The sequence below is a fragment of the Seriola aureovittata genome, chromosome 16, assembly GCF_021018895.1.
Source record: "Seriola aureovittata isolate HTS-2021-v1 ecotype China chromosome 16, ASM2101889v1, whole genome shotgun sequence".
Taxonomy (NCBI): Eukaryota; Metazoa; Chordata; class Actinopteri; order Carangiformes; family Carangidae; genus Seriola; species Seriola aureovittata.
In genome coordinates this window covers 1550919-1575415 of record NC_079379.1, presented here as the reverse complement: position 1 = coordinate 1575415, position 24497 = coordinate 1550919, and the positions used below count along the sequence as shown (strand labels likewise).

The following is a 24497-nucleotide window of genomic DNA, read 5'->3' as shown; positions in this document are numbered from 1 at the left end:
TATTTACCATGTATTTGGATTTTTCTTAAATTATATTCTGGTTATTAAATCTATTTCATTTGTTTTGTGACTGATGTGATTTGGCTGATACAACACTGCAATTTCACTTTTGGGATGTTTTCCCTGTGCTTGCACTTGTCCAGGTGCTTTGGTTTCCTCATGGTAGTTAGGTTAGTTAGGTTAATTGGTAACTCATGTCAGCCCTGTGACTGTGACTGACTGTGACCTGTCCAAGATGTACCCTGCCACCTGCCCAATGTTTGCAAGGATTGGCTCAAACACCCCCCTCCCCAACAAGGAAATCCTTTGTCAAGTTTCGGAAAAAAACACATTCCTTTTAAAAATGATGACCACACAGTTGAAAGGCCACAACAGGACACAAATACTTGCTTTTAAGGAGCTGATGAAAACATCCATAATCGCATTTGTGCATTAACAAAATAGATTTTCGTCCCTTTCCATGGATACCTGCAGCCTGACACAACCCCCCCTGCAGGTGAAGTACACAGTGCAGTGCTGCAGTGACAGAGTTTGACAGTAACATTATGTGCATTATGCGAACAACATATTAATGATATTACGCAATGTCTCATTCATTCAAGCAGTGTAGAGATCTCAGGCTCAGACAACATTATAAATAATTCATCAAGTTCTTCAGTTCTGACGTCCAGCAGTCCACACAGTTACTGTTATGCCTGTTGGCTGTAGTTATTCTTTTGTTTGAGTCTCTTGCAGCACCTTCAGCTGCTCCTCAATAGTTTTCAGTTCCTGCTGCAAGGCTGACATCTGCACACAAGGAAGGGTTAAAAATATGAATCACATGGAAAAAAACTTTCACACATTGCACATATTTGCTAGCATTCAATTCAACGACCATGTAGAATTATAGCAAAATAAATATCATTACTAAGACACAAATAATTATATGATCAGAGAAGCAGCTTGTGAACAGGCAAGGCAGGCAACGGCTTGGGGCCCCAGGCTTTTAGGGAACTGAACACTGTCAGTCTAGAGCTACATGAGAGCTTCTTCACTGAGAAGGAAATGAGATAAGGTCAGTCCAAAGAGACTCTACATACGTTGCTATTATGAAAGAAAGAAGCTAAAGGTTTTTAAAAGTCGACAAATCTAGAGAGAAAATCACTATGTTACCAGAACCACTCTACAGTAAACCTACTAAAGGGGCTTTACTTGTGTTGATGAGCACTAGCCTTACAATGAGAGTTATTTACAATGTGAAAATGTTGAAGTTATTTAGGTATTTATTGTTCTGTATAATCTTTATTTTGAAAATTACAGGTTTTTTCATGTTCTTCATATTTTGATAATCCCAAACCTAAACATTTGGATTAAAAAAAATGTTGTACATTTTTCATTGGTGTCAGATTATTTACTACATAACGGTGATGAAAGCTATTCGGAGGGGTAGAATCACCACAAATTTTTCTCGTTTTCTTGTATTGGGGAGTTGTGACCAAAAACCTAAATGTTTCCACTGGTTCAGACCCACAGCAGATTCCTTGCACCTGACTGCCAGTGCTCACCTTACTGTCCATCGTCTGCCTGACGTGAGCAGGAACCTTGGTCAGGTAGTCTGAAGACTGGACCCTGCAGAGGATTTCCTCCAGCTTTGGAACAAGCTTGTCTCTGCGCTGGGAGATCTGCAGGATCTGTTTGTCCACATTTATTCCACTCTGAGAGAGGAAGTCACATGATACTGTTTGTCAGACACAATCCTGGAAATCCTTAAAGAGTGGAACACAACAGCACAATGATGTGCCTTCTCTCAATGTTGTGTCAGCACATTGCAAAGCCAATGCTATGTCCATTTCAATCAATTTCTGGTAATTATGGCTAAAACTAATACAGTCAAATCATACAATCCTGGAATAAATGGAGGTCATGATGTTCAGTCTTTATTGAAACTGCTTTGGACAGGTGCTCATACAACTTCATGGTCACTTTGGAAGCTGCAGTTAGTGATGCTGTTGAATTGTGTTGCAGGCATTTTATTTTTTTTATTATTTTTTCAGATAATCACTTAACTGGGAGCCTGATATTACAATCTGCCCTGAAAATCCCACTCACCTGTACGTGAAGGTGGAGCTGACAAGTGTGGTCCACCACACCGATGAGGCTTCCTTCAGGTGGAGGAGTGGAGTGGAGGTTGTCCACACTATGAGGATAGTAGATGTGGAGGCTGGAGATCCGGCTTAAGGTCCAAACAGCTGACCCAAAGTGAAGGAGGACCTGGGCCTGGCTGGGTGAACACACTGCCCACACTGAAACCAACAACAAACAAGCACCATGAAAATAATTCAAGGAATCCATGCATCTATCAATTTATCAATAACCTCATGAAATGGTTGTTTTCAGTTGTTAAATGACTCACTGGCAGGTTTTTCTTTGGTCATGCCGCACCGGGCTCGTAGTGAGCGGGCCGTTCGGATCACTTCCTGGACCAGCAGGAAGGCTCTTTCCTCTTCAGGGAAATGCCAGTGAGTCTGGTGGGATGGAGAGGTCAAAAAAAAAAAAATAAAAACATCAGCTAAAACACAAGGAAAGTTGAAAATGCGGCTAGAGGACATTCATGAGGAAGATCATCAAGAGCAAACACGCAGAGTTATAACTTATAACTATTTATTTATTGATATTAGGAACACCTGTACACCTGCTTATTCATGCAATTATCCAATCAGCCAATCATGTGGCAGCAGCAGATCCAGGTGAGGAGCTTCAGTTAATGAGGAAAACTGTGACTCAGTGACTGTGACATGATTGTAGGTCTGAGTGTTTCTCAAACTGCTGATCCCCTGGATTTTCACACTCAGTCTCTAGAGTTTTTACTCAGAATGGAGCAACAACAAAAACAAAAACCCAGAAAAACCCGCACATTCATGCTACTGATGACGTGATGCATCATGTCAACATGGAGCACAGTCTCAGAGGAAAGTTTCAACATCTGCTGGATCCATGACATGAAGACCAGAGGAGCTACCCAGTGTTGGTGTGCTGTTGTATGTTGTACAATCTAAATGTCCGATACTAAATACCACCAACAACAATCCTGTATTTTGTGTCAAAGCAATGAAAAGTGATCCACAGTTTAGTCCACATTGGCTGCTGTTGTGCTGACTGTGTGAAGGGTTCAGAGAAATGCAGCAACTGTTTTGCATATTTGTTTTTAAATGTGGTTGAACCAGTGTAAATACTTCCAACATGTAAATCTGGCGTGGTTGTGAGGAGGTTTGATGGTTGCGGGCCTACCAGCTGAGACGAACAGGGGTACGGCTGTAAACACAGGCTGGTCTGGGCAGCAGCTCCGGGTCTGTGTGGCTGTAGTCTCTGCCACAGCTCCTCGCTGATGAAGGGCATGAAAGGAGAGAGCAAGGCCAGGGACATGGACACACAGTGGTAGAGGACACTGCGGGCCACCTGCCTCGCTCTGTGCTCTGTGTCGGGCTGGACCGCCGGGCCCTCATCCTGCTGGACCAGCGCAGGCTTCACACACTCCTACAGGACACACACACACACAGCAAAGGAAATCACAAACAACTAGATATGATTCCACACTGGGATAACTACTGACACAAATCAGTTTTATTTAGGCTAATGTGTTTACATCGGTCTTTGACACCCTGTGACTGAGCCTCACTGTTGCCGTGAATAAATCAGGTAAATATATCTTCCCTCTTCTTCAGACAGTAAGCAGATTACTGCTGATACAAAGGAAACAAGCAAGGATCTCATCTCTAACCTGTCCTTTTTTGATGACATCAAAGAGTACCCGTAATGCCATATCAAAGTTCTGCTTCTCACCATGTAGACATCACACAGGCTGTGGACCCAGAAGGAGTACAGGGCAGATGTGACGGTGTGTAGCTCATAGGCTTCAAAAGCCTGCTCACACTGGACTACTGTGCTGTAGAGTCTGGAGCAGATCCACCGGTCCATGCTGCTCAGAGGAGTGGTCTGGAAATTGAGAAAAGGGAAAAACTGTGATATAACATATTCAATAGAGTTACATTACAGATTCCTTCAGCTGGGCCTCCTTCATGTGTCACTGTAGATCCACTCAAATGAATTTTAATGTCTCTTATGATGCCAAAGAGTCTCCCTGCTCTACACTGAGCTCATGTCTGGATAGCCTGTGACCTGCCTCACTCATGGCTGATGAATACCGTCCGAAAGCTGCGGACTTATCTCAGAGCTGCTGAGAGAAAATGGCGTAAATCCAGCTGCCCTGTCATCTCTGACAGAAGCCTAAGGGACAGGTAGGGCAGCAGCTCAGTCCTCTGTTCTTTGCAAACCTTTGACACGGCAAACCACCACATCCTGTATGTACTCTCTGATATGGGCTTCTCAGGCAAAGCGCAATCTTCGTTTGAATCCTACCTCACTGGGTGTTCTTTCAATGTGTCATGACTAGGACAAACATCGATATCCCATCACCTCCCCCCAGGGGTGCCCCAAGGCTTGGTGCTTGGGCCCCTTTTCTTTTCAATATACACCACATCGTTGGGTCCAATTATCTGCTCACATTGGATTCTCACTGCTACGCAGACGACACCTAGCTATTCCTGTCACTCCCACCAAATGACTCCGTGGTCTCATTGACTCTTCTTCTCTCACCTCAACCAAGGTTGTGAGAAACCTGGGTGTCATGATTGATGACCAGCTCTCCTTCTCTGACCATGTTGCATCTGTCTCCTGGTTGTGCCACTTTGCTCTATATACATAAGACAAATCAGGCCTCATCTGACTCTGTGTGTGTGTTGACAACTTAATACGTTAAGTGCAATAAAAATCTTCCGACTAGTGTTAGAAATCCCTCTGAAACCAAAGAGGGACAGGCCCCGAACGTCTAAGAAAGCATGTATTGTTCTAATATCTTATTAATGTAAAGACAAGCTTAACCTTTTTCCAACAACAGTACAACTATATACTTAAAATTAAGGATAAAAATGCACTCCAACAGGCTCTGTGGGTTTTTTCCAGTACCTCTTCCAGTGTTGCCACTGGTGCCGCATTGTCACCCATCACTCCCAGTGTGAATCTCAGCGTCTGCCACATTTTATTGCAGAAGTGTCTGCAGCTCAGGACCTGAGAGATGGACAGACTGATGTCTTCTCCTGATAAAAAGGCAGGAAAAAAAAACAGTGTGTGAAGGTAAATAGACTTTTACAGTGAATAGTTTTTCCTTAATAGTTGAAAGGTGTAGGGCACCAGTGTCTGGTTGTTCCCACAGTAAAAAGGACTAATATAACTAGAATCACCTCCTCATGGTTGTCTGCCTCTTCTCTCAGACTAGTTTCAGGCTACATCCCTGTTTATCCAGAGTTATAGAAAATATGAACCACTTGTGTGAAATGTTGTCATAATTGCTCTGATTTGTGGCCAAATTTGAAGTTTGCTCAAGGTGTTACTGAGATATCGTATCCATGAGAATGGGACAGACGGATGGACGACCTGAAAACAATATGGCTCCAACTCTGACTGGCACCAGCATGGAGGAATGACAACTATAATTTTAATGTTGATACCTTACTTAGAGAAATATAAGATTTTTTTTCTTTTTTATTTAACCAATTTCCACATTTCCAATGTGGCTTCATTTGCTCGACACACAAAACACAAACTACTTGTGTTCATTTTTTAAATCGAGAATCAATTTTGAATCAAGTCCTGAGATTTTCTGAATATTGTACCCCTACTCATACGAGTAAAAGCCACATTCAGACCGACTTTCGCCCTGTATGAAAAAACGCAGCCCTTATTCATTTAAATGGAGCCACTCAATCAAGAGTTTTTAATACTTATATCAATATGTGCCACAGATATATTTCAGTTGATACCAAAAAAGTACTGAGGTTTCACACACAGGCCTAGTCTACAATCACTTCAAATTTGCTGAACACATTCATTATTCCATTGGAGTAAATCCTTTCAGGCACAAGCAGAAGACAGTGGACTTTACTTCTGAACTCCAAATATTTCATGGAGGAATTACAGATTGAAGCATTGTTACAGTGCAGTGACACAGCTGCAATAAAAACAACTGAAAACACAGAGCAGCTCATCCGCAAAACTGGAACAGGCAACCAGTGAGTGACAAAAGATCTGTAGTCCTGTCACTTCTTCACTGCAGTCTCTCTCTCTTTCTCTCTCTCTCTCTCTCAAGTTGCACCCCAGCTTCCTCTCACATTCACACATCCGTTCTCTTGACAAATGGTTTTCCTCGTCAATTAAAGTGAGCAGAGATGACAGTCACTCACCCTGCATCTTGTGAGAGCAAAGGGCGAATCTCAGAGCATCAGTCCCACACTGAGGGATCCCCTTGGGGAAGTCTTTCCTCTGTGGGGAAACAGATGGGGCGTGCAGATAAGAGAGGAAGTAATGAGTGTGCTCAGTCAGCCAGAAAGAAGATAGGAGAGAATGGAGCTGACCTGTGCTTCCATGGCAACCAGCCGCTCCCTGGGGTGAAGGTTTCCTTCCATCACTTTCTCCTGAAGTCTCTGGCAGGAAAAAGAAAAAGAAAAGAAGAAGAGTTTCACAACAAAATGTCTTTTGAGGGAAGTAGAACAGACGTCATTCTGAGTGGGCTTTTTTTTTGTGGCAACCCAGCGCCTTAATGCAAAATAAAACCCCATCCTCAAAGATGTCACATGTTCCACTTCATGTGTAATCTACATGATCAAATGTCCCTGTGGGTTACACTATGATGGAGAAACACCACATTCATTAAAACAGAAGCTCCATAAGCAGAAATGATAGAGATTCCCCAACAGAAGCAGATTTTAATGACTTTAAACATGACATCTCATCATTTAGGCTCCAGGGCATTGAAAAGGTGACTCCACCTGAGAGAGGTGGTGGCAACATTGATGGCATTTTTAATAGAAAAAACGTTTACTGGATATTCAATGAGTAAAACGTTATCCCCCAAAGGACTGAATGATGAGAGGCCATGGCCTGTCACACTCTAAGAAGTTTAGGGACTTTATAGATCTATATATGGCACACTCAAGATACCAATAGGTCATATGATTATATACAGTTGCAATCAAAATTATTCAACCCCCATTGCATTTTAGGTTTATTGGCAAAATCTAAAATTTTTCAGGTGTTTGCAATAAACAAATTACACAAGAACAGTTTAAATAGTTAAATAAAACTAATATTACAAGGATTTTATCCAAATTCAACACTAAATCCTACTTTCAATGACTACTGCAGTCTCAAAAATATTCAACAACCTGAATAGAATTCCTCATAAGAGCACACATTTGCAAATCAGTTGTGGTCTCAAGCACACCTGATGCAACCAATCAAGGGCTTCATTAGTTGCATCAGGTGTGCTTTAGATAGAACACCTCAAATACCTGGACTGTTGACGGTGACATTTCTAAGTCAAGAGAATTATCCAAAACATTCAGAGAAGAGATCATTGCCTTGCACAAACAAGGAAGAGGATACAAAAAGATAGCAAAGGCACTGAATGTTCCTAGAGATACAGTTGGAAGCATAGTTCACAAGTTTAAAGTTAAAGGAACAGTGGCTTCACTACCTGGACATGGCAGAAAGAGGAAGCTATCAACGGCTGCCACCAGAGTCCTGAGGAGGCAGGTGGTCAAAAACCCTCGACTGACTTCAAAAGACCTGCAGCAAGACTTGGTGGCAGCAGGCACTGAGGTGTCACTTTCCACAGTAAGGCGCATACTAAACGCTGAAGGGGCTCCATGCCCGAACTCCAAGATCTACACCACTACTGACCCAAAAGCGCAAGAAAAGTCGGCTCCAATTTGCTCAAAACTATATAAATAAGCCAAAGAGGTTTTGGGATTCTGTTCTGTGGAGCGATGAAACAAAACTGGAACTTTTCGGGCCGATGGATCAGCGGTATGTCTGGAGGAGGAAGAATGAAGCATACGCTGAAAAGAACACCCTGCCTACAGTGAAGCATGGCGGAGGCTCAGTGATGCTCTGGGGCTGGAAACCTTCAGCGTGTGGAGGGCAAGATGGATTCAATCAAGTATCAGGAAATCCTGGGAGAAAATGTCATGCCGTCTGTGAGGAAGCTGAAGCTTGGGTGTCATTGGACCTTCCAACAGGACAATGATCTCAAGCATACCTACCATAGAGTGGCCATCAGTCAGCTGACTTGAACCCTATTGAAAACCTCTGGTGGGATTTGCAAACCCAACAATATTAGTGAACTGAAGGCCTTTGCCCATGAGGAACGGGCTAAGATTCCTCAGGAACGCTGCCAGAAGCTGGTGTCTGGCTATGCATCACGTTTGCAGCAGGTCATATCAGCAAAAGGGTTCTCTACTAAGTACTAAAGATGCTTGTCATGAAGGGGTTGAATAATTTTGAGACTGCAGTAGTCATTAAAAGTGGTTTGTGTTGAATTTGGAGAAACCACTTGTAATATTAGCTGTGTTGAGTCGATTAAATTGTTCTTGTTTGATTTGTTTATTGCAAAAAGCTGCTAGTTTGTACATTTTGCCAATAAACCTAATTTGCAGTGGGGGTTGAATAATTTTGATTGAAACTGTACTTTGAATGACTTATTAAAGCTGCAAAGCCGAAATCATTACTATGATTTCTCACTTGTTTTTTGTATAGTGTATTATATATATTTTAGCGTTAGTATCCTTAGTGATGTTAAACTACATTGATATGGTTTTTATGGTTCTTCAGACCACAAATATATCTTCTTATGGATCAACACTTCAAATAAAACACAGAAGAAGAGGAAAATGTGGAGCTTTAAGCTTTAATCTCTAAAACTGCTTCACAGCCTGCCCATTCATAGAGTGTGATGGATGTGAGTAATACACCTCCTGGACCTACCTCCAGAGAGACTCCGTGTATAACATCTAACGGGTCGATGACGTTTCCGAGAGATTTACTCATTTTCCTGCCGTGTTTATCTCTCACCAGAGAGTGAAACAGAACCTGAGAGACAAGATGGGAACAGGAAACAGAGAGAGGAACACAACAGCATGGACTGACACTGTTATTCATCAGTGTTTGTAGACTGTTTTTTTTATTTTGGGTTTCTCTTTATTTAAATACCTGCTTAAAAGGCAGCTGTCCGGTCAGCTCTGTGCCCAGCATCACCATCCTTGCCACCCAGAAGAAGATGAGGTCGTTGCCCGTCTCCAGAATAGAGTTGGGGTAGTAGCGCTGAAGGTCGGTGGTCTGTGGGGAACAAGGCTGGGGTATGAACACAAAGGGGCGGGGCTGTTTATTGAGCGCTATGGGAAGCTGGAGGAAGTGCAGTACCTGTTCAGGCCAGCCAAGCATGGCAAAAGGAAACAGCCCTGAGGAGAACCACGTATCCAGGACATCAGGGTCTGACACAGGGAGAAAGCAGGTATAAGTAATAAAGACATACATGTCTATATTTATATACACACACATATTTGTGTCTATTTTTTCTCATTTTGTTTTGGTGCAGCCTCATGCTAAAATCATTCACATTCATTTTCCCCTCATTAATCCACACTCAATAATAAAAATAATGGGAAATGAATTAAAAAGTAAAAAGTGAAATATAGTAACACAGTAAAGTAATACAGTAAAGACACTTTACAGTATTACTTCACTGTGACTCAGTTTCCTCCATTTCTCTTGATCTCTGAGATGTTTCTACACCTTGACTGGAGTTTACCTGTGGTAAACTCAGCTGATTGTGTTGTAAATTTTCACTAAAATATACTATGCATTATAAATATACTGAAATTTTAAACTTATATATCCAATGAAATAGCTATACTCACAGCTGAGGTTAAATGTGTATGTGAACCAGCCTTTACCGAGGTAGAATTGTTATAGAATGGAACCTGGAGGGAATAAAGTAAAAAGTCTGAAGCCCCTTGGAGCAATGGTGTTGGAGTAGCAGCCAGAGCGAGGCCCGGGTTGAGGATTGACAGGAGCTTTAGGTTTTGGGTAGAGGGGAGGCTTTGAGGATAGACAGGAGGCTTCTGGACAGCTGGCACCACCACTATACCCTGGCAGACCTGGTGTGGGGAAATTCCATGTGGGGCTGGACACCATTGTTTCCATGGCGTTGATAGGTTCACTTTAGAAAATATGTGGAGAACCCACCTAAGAAGGATCTACAGTATATATGATGGAGCACAGGCTCTCCGTCTTCACTTCAGATCCAGATCTGATCTCGCTTTTGTTCTTGTAAAAGAATAAATTCTATTGCATTGAGCTCTGATCGTCTCAAGGGACTTTTGATTCTTTTTTGACTCCAGTAAAAGTGCAGTTTTGTAGAAAGTTAAGTGTTGGTGAAGATGTTTAGACTTAGACTCTGGCCCAGACCTGGACCTTTTTTCCTCCAACAATTGGACATGATGTGGAAAACAGTGACTGTAGCGTGGTCAATTAAGATGACATGTTAACCAGCAGTCACTTCAAGCTGCTGCTAAAATCCTGATTTTATAACCACGTCGTCTGACAACGTCACAGCGACAGACTTTCTTGAATGTGATGGCTGGTGTAGCGGAAGTCTACGTCCACACCGATACGTTTCAGTTTTAAAACTCCTCTTGTCTGCTACATTTCCTCCTGCTGTCCACATTACTCCAGAGGTTTCAAGCATCTAAACTGGAGACTTGTGGAAACGCTGATGTAGACATCCATGGTCACTCCGTGATTTGGGTCTTATCAGCCTCGACTACCAGTGATGAATACAACATGAATAACGAATTACAAGCGATCAGACAAACTGCTTCCTGTTTACACCAGCTGGCACATGCCAAGTGGACGTGACTGGCCTAAGGTTTTCATTTGCTGCAGCAGGAAAAGGTGGAGGTGACTCACCCTGAGTCAGAGTGATGGTATCCGGCCTGACTCCATATTTGACTGCAGCTCTCTGACGCGCCTCGTCCTCGCTCCGTCCACAGACCCACTGCTCCTGTAACAAACACAAACAGACACACACACACATGTTGTCATAGGTAACTTTTGCAGACATTACATAGACTTATATTCATTTCCTGGAAGACTTCCTCCAACCCTGATCCTCACCGCTGTCACAAACATCTGCCTTTTCCCCAACTGGTCTCCACTCAGCTGTCAGACCCCACGAGTAACACACACACACACACACACACACACACACACACACAGAGCCTGGGACAGACTGACACTAATGTATAATGTGGGGAGTGCATCAGCTAGCTAATCCATTCATCTAATCACTCATTCATTTCTATACCAATATTTCCTGTTAAGGGCTGCAAACAAATCCCGTCAGTCCAACACTGTTACGGGATAATACACCAAGATGACATTTCTCAGCAGTATTATCCTTAAAACATACAAATACCTCTTCTTTGACAGGACAGTTAGGAAGCTCCACTCGGTAAGCAGGGATCTGATGACCCCACCAAAGCTGCCTGGAAATGCACCAGTCGCTGCAAAGTAAACAGTGGGACATTGTTGACGACCCAAGTGTTGAAACAAGTGCTCATTCATCATCAGAGTGGTGTCATTTCACACACGTCAAACCGGCAACAATGACACAAACGCCGCCATTGTTCCTCCTCACACCGCTGTACAAGGAGATGAATTTTGTCCGAGTCAAAGGTCAGGACAGTCTACCTGATGTTGGACAGCCACTTCTTCCACGTCTTGGTGTAGTAGTGAGGGATGATTTCCAGCTGTCCGTCCTCCACAGCCTATATTTGAGTGTTTTAATAAATGTCAGAGTTCAAGGATGACATGTTTACATGATGGAGCCTGAGAATGCTGTACGTGACGCAACTCCAAAACCTTAAATACATAAAAGTTGACCTAAAGATCAACATCTCACAGCCACCAACTTACCTCTACAGCTTTTTTAGCCATTTCATCACAGCGGACGAACCACTGCTTCTTCAGAAGAGGTTCAATGACGTCTCCTGAGCGGCTGAGACAGGAAGGGAGAAAGGAGGGAATCCACAAACATGTGAGAACATCACCACGTTACAGTCACCACACTGTCTTGTTTCAGGAATAAGTAGGAGTAAGTTCACAATATAAACCAAGCAGACAGTTTTGCTTCTTCACGTTGAACCTAAAACCAACCATTTGTCATAATTGCTGTGAAGTCTGGAGTTATGGATAACAAGTGTTTTGAGAGGTCACTGTGACCTTTGACCTTTGACCACCAGATTCTAATCAGTTCATCTTCATCGTCCATGTGAATGTTTGTGCCAAATTTGAAGAAATTCATGATAACAGACAGTATATATAATCTCTATGTGTGACAAAGACCTTGTCACTGATGACAGACGGCACATGGTAAAGTGCACACACCATATTAAAACTACGCTCACAACTTTACACACATCCACTGCAGTATGACAAAAGAGACACACTCTGTCACAGGTTATTCACTTCAGCTCAGATTATTCATACTCATCTCGTTTTACCAAAGTGTCACCATAATCTGATGTTCCTCCTCTCTTCCACAGAAGCAGCAGCTACCTGAAACCATGTTTAACTGGGTCATGGGTCATGTAACTGAATTAATGATATTGGGTAGGTGGTAAGGTTTTGGGACATTATTGAACTGGGAAAATGTGTTTCTGCTAATAAATTATATTTGTTTAGCATGAGAACTGGCATGAGAGCTACAGACAGATTTCATCAGATATTGGCTGGTCGAGGGGGAGGGGCTTAGCAGTTATAAGCCTCTGGTCAACAAGACTCTCTGAGAGAGGGTGTGAACCAGACAGGTGACTTTTGCAAGTTGCGCATAATTCATTTGTTTTGTTTTTGCTGTTTTTGCAGTGGAAGCCTTTCCCTCGATATTTTTGTAATTAAAAGCCGGCGCCGGTCAGAGCTGGAGGCACATTGTTTTCAGATAGTCCGTCTGTCCGCCGTGGACACGATATCTCAGTAACACCTTGATGGAACTACTTTGGTAATTTGGCACAAACATTCACTTGGACTCAAGGATGAACTCATTAGATTTTGGTGGTGAAGGATCAAAGGTCAAAGGTCAAGGTCAGTGTGACCTCACAAAACACTTTTTGGCCATTACTCAAGACTTCACAGTGATTATGACAAAGTTTCACACAAATGGTTCATATTTTCTCTGACTCTGGATAAACAGGTCTGAGTGGAGGAGGCAGACACCCACCAGGAGGTGATTCTAGTTCTAAGACAGTTACCCGCAGTTTTTTGTGACACCTGATTAATGACATTTTAAAAATATTTCTGTGGTTACTTTTGATATTTTCTATTACCAGTATTAGTATCTTAGTTTAAATGTTTCATGCAATCTCAGTTTAATATCATAGAGACTGTGTATTCCAGGTTCTATTGCAGGAGCCAGAGCTGAGTAGAGCATTACACACCCACATCAGCCCACACTCTGCTGCACTGTTATACACCGTTACTGAATGTTACAGACTGGACAGACTGTGTTGTGTACAATTAACAGAAATCACATCTTTTAAATGATCCTGTGCTGCTTTTTCTGGAAAAAAAACAAAAAAAAAAACCTTTGTATGAACATGAGCAGAGACATAAATGCAAACACAGAGAGTCAGGAAAAGTCTGGTGATGTGTGTGCGTGTTCCTCTACCTGCAGACAGGTAAAGTCATGGCATGACTCTTCTTTCCTCTGAACAGCTTCTTCTCCACCAGTGCGTCCAAGATCTGCTGCCTGGCATCAAAACGTTTCACTCCCTTAGAAGAGACAAAATCATAACAACAAACCCGCTTAGGTTTTCAGTTTTAACAGTGTAACATCCACATTAATCAAATCTCTTCAACACCTCGTATGATACTGATACCGCACCTCCAGCCACTGTCCACAAGAGGGTGTCATGGTGCCATCTCCTCTGATCACAGTGAGGCGTGGCAGCGAGTGTCTCTGTGACAGCAGGAAGTCGGTGTGGTCGTGAGCAGGAGTCACCTTCACTGCACCTACAAGACACACACAGCAGCACGTCCAGGGGTGGACAACATAACACACACAGCTTAAACATCCACACGTTCCCTCCGCCTTAATCAAGCTATGAGGCTTCTGATGTTGATGTTGAGTCTGTCATGAGACTGTGTCAGTGAGAGTGTTGCTGTCACCAGTTCCAAGCTCCATGTTCACCATAGAATCAGTGATGATGGGCAGGAGTCTGTCGGTGAAGGGGTGCCTGCACTGCTTCCCGTGAACAGCCTGGAACAAAGTGGACAGAGCAGACGGACATGAGCACGACCAACGACAGAGCAGAGCCCTCGGCGTGTTAGGTTCATAGTACTACGTCAACTTTGAGTCATTTCCCCTCAGTCTGTCTCATTGGACGAGTAGGGTGCTCCTGCAGGACCAGAGGCTGCTGTTTCAGGACCACATTTGTAGAAGAGGACGACAGGATCGCACTTCAATAAGCAGATGGACGACCATCAGAGTCTGAGTACAACAGTTCTTATAAATATATTAAGAGTAGTGAACTAATTACTTAACTAATTATTTTTAGCCTTTATCATATTTATAATAATAAAATTCTATATCAGCATGAATATTACACATCCATGGTCGTGACACTGCAGCCTTCTGTAGGCTACTGCAGTAACTTAACATTCCCAGAGGTTATAATCTATTGTGATTATATTCATTACTAAGTTATTAAATTAGAGCAATGGGGAAATTTGTAATAAATTTTCATCAGTGTTACTTTTTGGTCATTTTTATACTTTAAATAACTGTATAAATATTATTTCATACTGTACTGATTAGTCTATTACCCCTTAATCTGATCTGTCATCTCTGACGAAGAGGAGCTCACTTTCGTTAGTGCCGTTTCCTACTTTACAACCAGGGCTTCGAATATTGAAGGGTCAGAAGTCACATGTCGATAAATATGTTATTTCTGTCTCTCTCTTTCCTTCAGGAGTCGTTGAGGTTCTTTCATACTCCAGTATCCTCCACCTCTACTTGCCGGTGTCGCACTCGCTTGCGGGGGTCATTCACTTTCCTTGTTATTGTTGTTGTTTATTACTGTATCAAAAACTATGTATCTATGCCTCCTCCACAGTGGTTTCAGGTCACATCCCTGTTTATCCAGAGTCATAGAAAATATTAACCATTTGTGTGAAATTTTTGGCATAATTGCTGTGTAGTCTTGAGCAATGGCTAAAAAGGTCCCACTGACCTTTAAGGCCATAGCATATGATTCCAGCTTTGTTTTATCTGATAATTACCTAATTATGCTGGTTACACTGCCCAACATGCAACTGTTAACGACCACGAGACAGAAAGTAGTGTTTGGGTGGAATAAACCTTCATGGCGGTTTTGCGGTCAGTCATCTCTCTATGTGGCTCCAGGGTCCTAGAAATACGGCCCTGAACCTGCAGCCTCCGGTTCTGATGTTTGTTTGCACTGGACCGGCGAATCAATGGAGCTCTGATACTGGAGAAATATCACCATCTATAGGTCCACCCGGCAAAATGGTAAGAAGAGGACAGAAGAGGAAGTGGAAGTCTGGATTTGAGGAGAAGAGAGAGGAAAGGGAGGAATAAAAGACAAAGTGAGGAAAAGAATGAAGGAGAGAGGAGGAAAGGAGGCGAAGAGGAAAAGGCATGAAGAAGTGGAGCAGATGTAAGATTCTTTTTTTTTTTAAAAAGACCTTTCTTTTTTAATTCTGACAATAAAATGTTTTTGGTTTAAAATAAAAGAAACAGGCTCACCATGTTTAGGGTTAGCTTATGTTGTCTTAGTTTAATCCTGAGGTTTAGTTCTGCAACCTTACAACACCTGCACTTACATACCTCACTCCTGCACACACTGCTGATTTTACTGATTCCCACATATCACACTCAGAATATTTAATTTGGCATCTTAATTTGGTTTAATTAAAATGTTTTATTAATTGTAACCGTGGTGTGTCTCCCTTTTTGTCGTGGCAACTTGAACCCAATGCAATGATGAATATAACAAACTGGTAAATCTATAGTGCCATATTTCTGTGATGCACAATTCCCTGATATTGATTGATGATTCATCAATAATTATATTCAATAACTAGGAGTACATCTGTCTGAACTTGTGAGAATCCAAGACTACTTCACCCTCTTCACACATTAGCACTCGCCTGATATCGAGGGTCGTCAGGGTGCACAGCTATGGCCACATCTCCCAGCATAGTCTCTGGACGGGTGGTGGACACCGCCACCTCTCCACCTAAAACACAGAGTAAAGAGAAATCATTATATAACACAAAACAAACCACATCCAAGCACAACATGTATCATATTTCCAGACAGTCACAGATACTCACCGTGGCCGTCTACAGGGTAGGCAAAGGTTAGCATTGTTCCAAACTCCACCTTGTTTTCATAACCGGGGACAGACAGCGTGGTCTGCCCAGACAGCTCCCTGGAGTCAACCTGACGACAGATCAACACTCTGAAAGTTGTTGACACATATTTGCTGCAGCCTGATGATAAAAATCTTTTCAATTAATTTTCCCCTCATCACTCTGCTGTTTCCGCAAAGGCGTACACAACAAAACTAATGATGGTCCTGAGTGAAAAATCCACAGTAGGTGGATGAACAATGGACAAGCCCTAGACCCCAACAGTTCGCCTACAAGTACAAGTCCTCCACCGGCCCATTCTTACTTGGATGAGCCAGGTGGTTACATGATTATGTTCTTTGATTTTTCAAGTGCATTTAACACCATCCAACCCCGATCCTTAAAGACAAGCTGGGAGGGATGGGGGTGGATCCCTGCTTCAAGTCCTGGATTGTGGATTACCTGACAAGACGACCACAGTAGGTCAAGCTGGGCAACTGTGTCTCAGGGACAGTGATGAGCAGCACTGGGCCCACCCTCAACATTCGAGGGAAGAACACTGAAGTGGTGCACACTTATAAATACCTGGACCAGTAAACTGGACTTGTCCCTGAACACAGATGCCATCTACCTGAAGGGGCAGAGCCGGCTCTTTTTCCTCAGGAAGCTCAGGTCCTTTGACGTCTGCAGTGAAATGCTGCACATGTTTTATCAGTCAGTGGTGGCCAGTGTAACTCTTTAATGCTGCAGTCTGCTGGGGCAGCAGCATGTCACACATGAACACAAAGAGACTGGACAAGCTGGTCAAAAAGGCTGGGTCTGTGCTTGGCTCAGGACTGTTGTGGAGAGACGCATGCAATGTAAGATGGAGGCCATCTTGGACAATACCAACCATCCTCTCCACAACATTCTTGCAGGACAGAGAAGCAGCTACAGCTGCAGCAAACGTCTCATCTCACTGCGCTGCAGAACAGAGAGGTTCAGGAGATCCTTTGTTCCCACTGCCATCAGGCTATACAACACCTCAGCCAAAGGAAGTGGCTCATGAACTGGACGATAAATCTAAACTGAATACATGTGAGAACTGCTTGATAATTGAATTTCCCCAATATTCATCGGTCTATCTATCTATCTATGAAATAAGAGAAGTGTCAGTGTTTAAATGTCACATCTGTTTTATGAGGGTTCAGACTCAAGGTCAACTTACTAACTTTTTTCCCTTTCCTTTTTTCTACCGTGAAAGGAATTTAATGATGATGTCATAGTTTTTCTCCAGTGGTGTAAAATATAACGCAGTAAAAACTTGAAAACATCCATCCATCTTCTTCTGCGTAGCTCAGGTCGGGTCGCTGTGGCAGCAGGTAAAGCAAAGTAGACCAGACGTCCTTCTGCCCTGCAACGCTTTCCAGTTCCTCCCGAGGCGTTCCCAGGCCAAATGTAATTCCTCCATTGTGTTCTGGGTCTACCCCTAGGCCTCCTCCCAGTTGGACATGCCCGGACAACCTCCAAAGGAAGGCGTCCACGAGGCATCCTAATCAGATGCCCATACTATTTCAACTGGCTCCTTTCCACATGAGAATCGCCACTTTAACATGGTGGAGGGGTTTGTGTGTCCCGGTTACCCTGGGAGCTGTGTTGTCGGGGGCATTAGCCCCTGGTGGGGTCTCCCAAGGCAAATTGGTCCCAGGGGAGGGGCCAGACTGAAAATGGAAACCGGGGCCCCCCATTCTGGAGCCAGACCTGGGAGGGGAGCTCGCAGCAAGCGTCTGGTGGCCGGGCCTTCACCCATGGGGCCCAGTCAGGCTCAGCCTGAAAAACCAACATACAGCCACCGCCTCATGCACCCATCACCTGCAGGGATGGACACTGGCAGCAGGCGAAGGCGGGGACCTGGGTGTGTCACAGAGCAGACCTGAAAACAACTGAGTTTGTACTGATACTCTCCACAGCGACTGAAGGCGTCTCTATGATGTGGCCTCATACTGATGAGTTATTCCATGTTAAACGGTAGTTAATTTCGATTAGTTTATAAGGATTTGTTGTAATCAGTGTCAAAAACTAGTGGACTATCTTTATAAAGTGATACCTAAGGTCTTAGGTTAGCTACTAATCATATATAAGACTCTTCTCTCTAAGTATGAGAGTAAGCCCTGATGAGCGGATGCTAGCTTTTAGCTGTTGAGTGAGGAGGAGCCACTGCTGGTGGCCGTGGAGAAGGGCGTGCTTTACTGTTTATATACACTGTACATCCATGTGGAGCTGAATCACCTCTATGTCAGAGATGGCAGATTCCAGGGCACAGCTCCAGTTGACCAAACCCTCTGAGCGATAAATCAGACCAGAGTCGCAGAGTTGGACAAAGGCCTCGGTCACTGCCCTGCTGAAACCCTGAGACACAGTAAACCATAGTCAAACACAGTCAAACAGTAAAACACAGTCAAACAGAGCAAAATGGTCAGTGCATTTCCAGGCAGTTTGATTCTTTAATTTTAAACCAAAAAACATAAAAACAGAGTTTTTCTGTTTTTGTTGTCAGGATTAAAAAACGAAAAACAGGAACATAAAATCAGAAGAAACACTCCAATGCTGCTGTTTGTAAATTCTTTTTCTTTTTTTTTTTTTTTCATTTTTCCTTGTTGAATTGGAGAATGAAGAAAGGTGGTCAGGAGGAAGAAAAGGTAAATATTTCAAACTGAAAGCTAAGAGTGGCCAAAAGATGTTTTTTTTGAAGACATGAAAAATATTTCATCTGAAGTGTGTGATGTATTATTTACTTGTGTATCATGAATTAACAGCCTCATTAATTAACATGTAAACACACTGTGTGGTCCCTCCCAGCTAGTGTTGTCTAAAGTGACCAGCAGAGGTCTCCACTGTTTCCACATTATTGTTCACTCTTTCACCAAATCACTTCATATTCTGCTACATGACCAAGCTAATGTTCACTGTTTATAGCTGCTGTTGGTTGTAGCCGACACTACGACCTTTATTCTGAAATTCACGTGTCAGAGGAATAAACACATGATCAACACACTGTCTGTGCTACATAATGTTACACTTTTATAGAATGGCCACGCTGTCCTCTTGGATTTTATTTTGAAATTTCTCTTTACTTCCACCTGACTAACTTTCTTCATTCTTCAATTTAACAAGGAAAAATTAAAAAAAGGAATTTACAAACAGCAGAATTCTTTGTTTTTACTGTTTCTAGTTTTTATATTTTTTGGTTTAAAACCAAAAAAAAGCCTGAATGTTCATTAATCTAAAACAGTGAACCAGTTCAAAGGTCTGAGCACACTCATCAATCCTTATAGCCGATGTTACATTTCAATGAAGAAGAGCAGACCCTGGTAGTACTTAAGTTGACACTAGCAGATAGTGGTTTATTAATATAAATATATCATATATAAAATGTATAATCCTTTTATAATATATCAAAATAAATAATGAACTTCTAATAGAGATAACACGTCAGTATAAGACGTGTCTGACATGGTAGGAAGCAGCACTGATGTGGTCTTACTGGATCCATAGTGAAACAGGCTCTGCTCCAGTCCAGAGAGGCTCCGAGCCTCCTCAGCTGCTGGTAGATCTCCTCTCCTTTCCTGGGAGACACGGGGACAGAGGTGAGCGAGGAAGTGCGCAGGAAGTGGGCAGGAAGTGATGATGTGAACGTGACGACTTACTCATTCTTCCACTTCCACACCTCCTGCAGAAACTCCTCCCTGGTGAAGTCCTGTCTGCGCTTCCCCTGTTCCCTCAGCAGCCTCCTCTCCACTACTGTCTAACACACACACACACACACACACACACACACACACACACACACACACACACACACACACGCACACGCACACGCACACGCACACGCACACGCGCACGCGCACACGCACACGCACACACAGTTCACGCCCACAGGTCAAACGTAGCAGGTACAATTACTTCTCAATGATGTTTTAGACAGATGATAATTCACTTTAATTCACCAGCTACACGTATCAGCTTGTTTATTGGGCGTTGAACAACAAGTGTGTCCCAGCCCGGTTCGTCACTTTTTCGTGTCCCCTGGAAACACTTCCGTTCACTTCCGAAGATTTTTTCTGAATTTGCTTGTGTTTTGTCTATTTGCATGTGTTTTCTTAAGTTGCAGTGCTTTGAGCTCTCAGGGCCACCGTAGTTTCCTGAAGTTGACTTTGCATTAGATGCATTAAGTTAAGTTTATGATATTTGTTGTAGCCCTGCTCTGGCTGTGAAAACATCTCCTGATGCAGGTCCAGTGGAAGTGATGCTGAACTAAATCCACAGTTCTCAACCTGTGCATAAACCCATTCCAAAGTAAAGTGAAGCTGACATGAAGCTCCATCAGGCAGAGTCAGTCCAAAGACTGGAGCACTTGATTTGACTGAGTCAGACTCCTGAAGCCTCGTACACTGGCATACGGCATCTGTTGAACTTTCTAATCCATTTCAACAGAACCAGGACTGTGGATTTGTCCCACATCACAGGGACTGAATTAGCAGAAGATCTGTTCATTCAACTGTGAAAATTGTTTTAACAAAGACTTTTCTTTAAATCCCAGACTGTTAAGAAAGAGGAAGTAGAGAGGAAGCTGTCATACCTGTGTTGCAATACCCGCATGGTCACATCCAGGAACCCACAGCACTCTGTAGCCCTTCATCCTCTTCCTGATGGATCACAAATCCATACATTACTGCTCTATATAGACGCACTAGTGACCGCTGATACTTTACACACAACGCTGCACATGTAGCTGGCATTACCATCGAACCAGAGCGTCTTCTACAGCCACAGTCAGAGCATGACCCAGGTGCAAAGTCCCGGTCACGTTTGGTGGAGGGATACACAGAGCGAAGGTCTGATCCACGGTGTGAGACGACCTCTCCTGAAGAGACATGAAACAGACACAGCTCAAGAGTCAGCAGGAACCACTGCACACTGTTCATCAGCATCTTCATGGTACCACTCTATAACAAGACCCCCCTTCTAAAGGATTTATGAATGGTTTATAACTAGTTTATTAATGAGCTTGTTCAAACTTTAGAAATCATTTATAAGCTGTTCTAACACATTAGATAAAAAGAGTGACCTGTTGCTTGCCAAATAGTGAGCCCACATGTCTATGTACTGTTCAGCCTCAGATCTCATTAGTTACTGAGCTTTCTTTGTTTTCTCCATCATCAGCATCTGTAGCTGCTGCTTCATCACATGTTTGTTCAGTTACTATCAATGAACCAGCATCAGCATCTTAATGGTCAGAAAGTTTCATTTGACAGATCAAATTATGGCAGATCACATGATCATATCTAAGCAGATTTAGGACTTTATCATCCAGCTAGAACACAGGTGAACCTGGTACCTGGTGAACTGCTCACCCATCCTTTGTCCCACTGTTCACATCTCTGTGATTCTCCCTCCATCATCTTCATGTTTCGTCTTCTCACAACCATTTATTATCATTTACAAACATGTAAAACTGGTAAAAGGTTAAAACACATCACCATTCATTAATGAGTTACTATAAGGCTCCTTTTACCAGTTAGATATGGTAGTAACTCATTAGTAAGATTAATGAGTAGTAAGCATTAATTTGATCGTGTCAAATAGTGAGCCTGTCTATAAACAAGTTATAACTTGTTTATAATTGTTTATTTATGATTTATAAAATGTAAACAACCAAATGAATAACCTAATTATAAACCATTTATAAATCCTTTATAATGGTCTTATTGTAAAGTGGTATTGCATTATTATTATTATTATTATTACTATAGTAATAATAGTCAACCTTGTTTGTACATATAGACTTAAGAACTGTGCAAAGAGTCTTTTCTGAACACCCTTGTACATATTGTTTTAATAAATCTTAGCGCAGCTAAGAGCCAATCCATTTATCACAGGTGCAAGACAGAGAGTTGTGGTCGTCCAGACAGGATGTAATAAAGTTCAACAGCAGACAGAAACGGTCTGGGTTCAGAGAAGCTTCTCTTCTGATAAAGAGAAGACTAAAAAAATGACTCCCACATTTCTGGCTTGGTATTGTTTGAGATTAAGCCAAGTTTTGCATTATTTCCACGGTAAGGCTGGCGGGAGGGGCAAATATAATTATCTTAAAAATACAAGACATACAACACTAATATCAACAAATCAGTCATTTCAGGAAACCAAACAGGGCTGACAGAAACACGTATCATCTTCTTGCATCTATGAATTATATGTCCAAAAGGGAGCATGTCAACTGAGAAAAGAATAAAGACCAAAGCCATCAAGCCTCTGAGCGGCTGCGCCAGTACATGTGTTGGATTGACGGCTGAGTCGACACGGTGTAAATACACCTGTGCTGGTAACTATTGCAGCTCATGTTCCCTGTACTGTTACTTGTTGATAAAAGCGTATTGAAGTGAGTGGCGAGAAACGCTTCTGGCTTCCAGAAAGAGTTTTGGAAACACTGAGCCTGAAAGTTGACAACAGCATTCAGAGCGTCATTTCATTTCTGATACATTTCTGTGACATATTAAAGAATCTGTTGCTTAAACACAATTGCTTTGATTTAATTTATATTAAACATTATTTATCTGAAAGGCTGTGTTAAAGTGAAGTGAAATTAACGACAGCAGTATTTAAGTGTCATGTGCTCTTGTGTTATAAAATCCTCACATGTTGTTCTGGACTGAAGAATCCCTCTTTCTCCCACCACTGGTACCAGCTGGACTCCACATACTCTGGACTGTATGAGGGTGGGAATGGCAAGCTGGTGTCTGCGAAGAAAAAAAAAAGACTTTTCTAAGTCCACACACAAACAGAACATGGAGACAAGCTGGTGCTGGACCACAAGTGACGGGAAGTTGGTCACCTTTCTTTGCCCCATGAGGTGTTTGAGCGGTGTACACTATCTTCTGCTTCTCACTCCATTTCACTGACTTATCCTCAGCAGTCTGGAAACAGAAACATCAATGTTGACACACAGTTGGGTCAATTATCCAGAGTCTGTCTCTGTTACACTCTGCGATCGTTCTGCTTAATATCTATTTATGACCCACATCAGACCTGGGACATCACAGAGCTGAATGTGGGGCAGTTTTGTTGAATAGAAAGCTATTATGACCGTACCCTGAGAAAACAACCCTGCTGTTGTCATAGTGATGCCTTCGAGATAATCTCAGTTTGGGTTTGGGGACTACGAACCAGAGAGCCTGCATTACAGACTGGAGGTATGAGCGGTGACAGCCAAAGAGGAAGGGTCTAATGAAAGATGCTGTCAAGTCCCATTATGGGATGTGTAGGATCCAGTGTTTTAACCAATACCAAACATAAAGTACTCCTTTATGGAGCCTCTGATCATGAACTCCAGGTTTTTCTCCTAAGTGATTCACCAGCTTTGACAGGCCATTAATGAATGAAGCATTACGCCATTACACTTTTTCCTTATGCTTCTTTCCTACTCACACTGTGTTGACGTGACAGTATGGCCTCCTCCCGCTCTCGTCTACGCCTCTGTTTCTCAGCTTGGGGCCGCGGAGAGGAGGGATTTGACTGAGATGAGGAAGATGACGACGGAGGTTTTGGTGGGTTGCTGGAGCAGAGTCTGGCTGCTCCTCTCCCTGCCAGCCTCGAACTGAGGACACGACCTGCCCGCCACATCTTCAGTGACACACTTACACAAGAAAACAAACACGCAGGAGTGTCATGTAAACGTAGGTTGTTGATTCAGAGAAGCCAGCTAACTTAGCTACATGTGAAATAAATTCTGTTATTTTTTTCAGCAAAGATTACTTACTGTTTTTAGTTCACTCAGGGTGAAGATGTCAGTCACCTTTTCACTTAAGCTACTTAATCATTGAAAACCCGAGAACGAACAATGCTGCTAATTTGCTAATGTGATGTAATGCTAATGTAATATTACGTCACTGTATCACCTCGTGGAATAATTGTGTCATGTTACTCTGCTATAATATATTTGTCTTTTAATCTCACCGTGAACATGCTGTTTTTTTAGCGGACTGTTATACTCTACGGACAACCGGAAATGGCCACTGTCCGTCTGGGAATATCTTCCCCACAACACTACTGCTGTCAAGTGAAACCGAACAGGAAACCTGCCTCAATTTAAAAATAAAATAACTTGTACACATAACATTAATCAAAAATGCAATATACGTATACTAAATGCCGTTCCC

At 42.6% G+C, this 24497-nt stretch overlaps 1 protein-coding gene across 1 annotated transcript; it reads right to left on the bottom strand.

The window, feature by feature from the left end:
* Positions 1-377: 377 nt before the first annotated feature.
* On the bottom strand, positions 378-24359 carry vars2 (valyl-tRNA synthetase 2, mitochondrial). The gene is made up of 30 exons (XM_056399852.1): positions 24098-24359; positions 23767-23974; positions 23174-23255; positions 22978-23078; positions 21084-21205; positions 20921-20987; positions 19989-20086; positions 19826-19907; positions 18571-18690; positions 16285-16393; positions 16099-16187; positions 14095-14185; positions 13811-13938; positions 13595-13698; positions 11848-11929; positions 11623-11699; positions 11348-11435; positions 10840-10933; positions 9292-9362; positions 9082-9207; positions 8857-8961; positions 6447-6515; positions 6276-6354; positions 5002-5132; positions 3820-3972; positions 3268-3513; positions 2393-2504; positions 2089-2282; positions 1545-1694; positions 378-786 (listed from the first exon to the last, which is right to left on the bottom strand). The coding sequence occupies exons 2-30, from the start codon at positions 23959-23961 to the stop codon at positions 709-711; spliced, it is 3243 nt and encodes a 1080-aa protein (XP_056255827.1). The 5' UTR covers positions 23962-23974; positions 24098-24359; the 3' UTR covers positions 378-708.
* Positions 24360-24497: the final 138 nt, after the last annotated feature.